The 3,141-nt window shown below is 56.7% G+C and overlaps 1 protein-coding gene across 1 annotated transcript; it reads left to right on the forward strand.

Moving 5' to 3' along the window:
* On the forward strand, positions 1-3,024 carry LOC120602746 (general transcription factor 3C polypeptide 5-like). Its single transcript, XM_039862975.1, has 2 exons — positions 1-326; positions 2,050-3,024. Exons 1-2 carry the CDS (start codon positions 174-176, stop codon positions 2,446-2,448), a joined length of 552 nt encoding a protein of 183 aa, XP_039718909.1. The 5' UTR covers positions 1-173; the 3' UTR covers positions 2,449-3,024.
* The last annotated feature ends 117 nt before the right edge of the window (positions 3,025-3,141 follow it).

The raw sequence follows: 3,141 nt of genomic DNA on the forward strand, positions 1-3,141 counted from the left end.
GGGCCTTCGAGCGTTTGCTCTCCGAGGCCTTTCGAGTCTCGCTGAGCCCAAGGATTTAGAGAGACCCGAGCAGTGAGTTAGGCCGGAACGATTCCCCCGCGGAACCACTGAGGCGAGAGCTAGGAGAGCGCGTGGGGTAACGGACCGCGGCGGGCCGGGCTAGCCGGGCAGGGATGGCCGCGGGGGCCGCCGACGCGGGGCCCGGGATCGCCGTCCCCGTGGAGCTGCGGCGCGAGCGGCGCTTGGTGTGCGTGGAGTGTCCAGGCATGGTGCGCGACGTGTCCAAGATGCTGCCGACCCTGGGCGGCGAGGAAGGCGTCTCCCGGGTGAGGAGCGGGGCATCTCCGGAACCACGGGGGAGGTACCGAATCGCGGGATTACAGGCGGAGGGGCGGGCCGCCCCGGGAAGTGTGGTTTCCTTGGCAACGGAATTTGAGGCGGGCTCTGGGCGGGGCTTTGCTTGGGAGACCGCGGGGAATGGACCGTTTCCCCCTGGGAGCGGAGGGAAAAGGACCGTAGGGGAGACCCAGGGGAGAGGGTGTCGTTTCCATCCCATCCTCGGATGAGCCGCAGCCTCAGCATCCCTGCCACGACGCTCACCTGCAGCCCCGCAGGTTGTGCTGGGCTGCCACGTCCTCTTTTCGCGGAGCAGAAAACCGAGGCACGCCGAGATTAAGAACCGTTGACTTACTGAGAGGGAGGCGAAGTGTTCTGTTAGTGTTAAAGGCGGTGATAGCTAACGGCGCATTCTGTACCCGGCACAGTTCTCGGTGCTTTACTTACATGGGATCCTCATTAGAACCCTGCCAGGCAGGATCTGTCATTGTCCGCGTTTTACAAGGAAATTGAGGCAACTTGTTCAAGGCCACCAGGAAATGGGGGCGCTGGGATGAATTCTTACCTGTGCCCGGCCCCGTGTAAGTGCTTTATGTGCACCGGATCTTGAAATGTCTCCTCTTTAGCGAGGCCTTCGCTGACTGCCTTAACTAAAGTGGCCTCTAGCAGTTAACATCTGCCTCCACAACCTGTTAATTCCAGTCTGAAATTATGTTTTAATGTGTACTGTCTGTCTTGGCCCGTTGGCTCCAATTCTGTAAACTCCACGAGAGCAGGAGCTTGTCTCTCTCGTTCACTCCTGTAGTCCTAACATCCATGAGAGTGCCTGCTTTCAAAATATTTATCACATGCTGAGTCCTCGCAACAGTCTAGTGAGCTAAATTCCGTTATTAAGAAGAAGGATCCTTTTAACCTCCCTTCCCTAGATGTTCCCCAAGCACCTGCTCCGGGCCAGGCCCTGTCCTGGATGTTGGAGAGCCAGCTAACTAGAAAGGAGATAGTCTTGTCCCAGTGAACACTGTGTGCTTTCATATGCACACAGCTGACATGCCGCGTCGGGCAAGCACTCATATGTAGGTGACACGTGTTGAATGTCTTCCATGACCTAGGTTCTGGGCTAAGTGCTTTACACGTATTTTCATTTAGTTCTTGTAACAATCTTATATTATCTCCATTTTAAGAAGAAGGAACCAAGGCTTGGAAAGGATAAGCACCAGCTAGTCGGAGCCAAAATGCTTATTACTGGTTGATTTCATCTCCTCTGGACCTAGAAACATTTGCACATGAGACAGAGTACCAAGACCCTGGGGGTGGGTAGTTCCTAGAGTAGGAAGTCGCTTGATCCCGCAGCCTCAGTCACCTCCGTGGTAAGCTCGGGTGGTAATCGCTCCATGACATACTGCCGGAAAAGTCACACGGTTCCCCGCGCTGAACGGGCTCTTGCAGAGGACGGCTTGACTTACCTGGCAGCTCCATCCCCAGCTTCACAGCCGCTTAGAAGAGGGGATTCTCATTTTCTCTGCCAGATAAAAACTAAGATACTTGGGCTCGAAAAATGAGTCTTTGGGGAACTAAGAGCTCAGAATGAAACACGAGCTTCGTGGCCCTTCCCCGGTCACCTAGGTCACCAGCAGTCTCTCGTTGAGAGAGGACAAGTTCCCTGCTGGCTACTTAGTTGGCCACTGCTTCACGCATCTCCCTTGGCCTCACCAGATTTACGCAGACCCCACAAAGAGGCTGGAACTGTACTTCCGACCCAAGGACCCCTACTGCCACCCCGTGTGTGCCAACCGCTTCAGTACCAGCAGCTTGCTGCTCCGGATCAAGAGAAAGACGAAGCGGCAGCAGGCGGTGCCGGGGTCCCGGACCCACCCCGAGGTCACGCTGGACGTGGAGATCCTTGGCATCGTCTCCACCATTTACAAATTTCAAGGTAACCGCAGAGTGCGTCCTCACTGCCACTGCACTGGGCTGTTTCAGGGCCTGCGTCCCGGCTCGCTGCCTGCGGGAGCCTCGTGGGTCATCTGCACAGTGAGGCGGGCCCAGCCGTGCCCAGGCGTGCGGGGCAGGAGCCACAGACTGGGCTCGCTGCCGCCTGATGTGCATTCTTAAGAGAAGCTAGGGTTCTATGAAAAATGTCCTAATTTTTAAAGATGTCATGGGGGATCAAATAAAACTGGTCATCAGGCTTTCGATTTTCAACCACCAGTGTTTTGAGACTTGGTCTTGACTGCTGCTGGTCTCGCCTCCCCTCTGAAGCCTTCTCACATCACCTCAGCCCCTGGGGACCCCACGTTCCTTTAAACTCTTGGTCAACTGGGTGTCTCCAGGGGGTCTTCAATCGAGTTTGCTACCCACTGGGAACCCCAGTGAGGAGGTGATAAGGTAGGGGGTGGGAAGGGACGTAAGAAAGAACTCGGACTTGGGAATGGGAACTCTGCCTTCCCGAGCATCGCGAGTTTCTTCGCACGGGGTGCTCGGTTCCCTTCGCCTCCGTCTCCCTGTCCGCGCGGTGGGCCGGCGGTCGTTGGGCCTCGGGAAGAGTCGGGGAGATGGTGCCCGTTCAGGGGCCAGCCCACACCCGTGGGGGCCCTTAGGAATGTCTGCAGCTGCGGCTGCAGCTCTCAGCACGGAGGAGCATAATGACTGAGGGAGGAAGAAGCGGGTAGGAGGAGAAAGGAAGGGAAAAGAAACAGAAGGCCTGGGCCTTCTGACCGTCAGTCGTGGTGGGACGCGATGTTCAGCAAAGGGGCCGTCCTTGCCCGGACGAGGCTTTCCAGGTGATGCATTTTTTACCTCTCTAAC

This window comes from Pteropus medius, unplaced genomic scaffold (genome assembly GCF_902729225.1).
Source record: "Pteropus medius unplaced genomic scaffold, Ma_sr-lr_union100, whole genome shotgun sequence".
In the NCBI taxonomy this organism is placed as follows: domain Eukaryota; kingdom Metazoa; phylum Chordata; class Mammalia; order Chiroptera; family Pteropodidae; genus Pteropus; species Pteropus medius.

Coding starts and splice junctions, on each gene's coding strand:
- LOC120602746 (XM_039862975.1), top strand. CDS start 174: ATGGCCGCGGGGGCCGCCGACGCGGGGCCCGGGATCGCCGTCCCCGTG. Junction 327..2,049: donor GCGAGGAAGGCGTCTCCCGG/GTGAGGAGCGGG, acceptor TGGCCTCACCAG/ATTTACGCAGACCCCACAAA.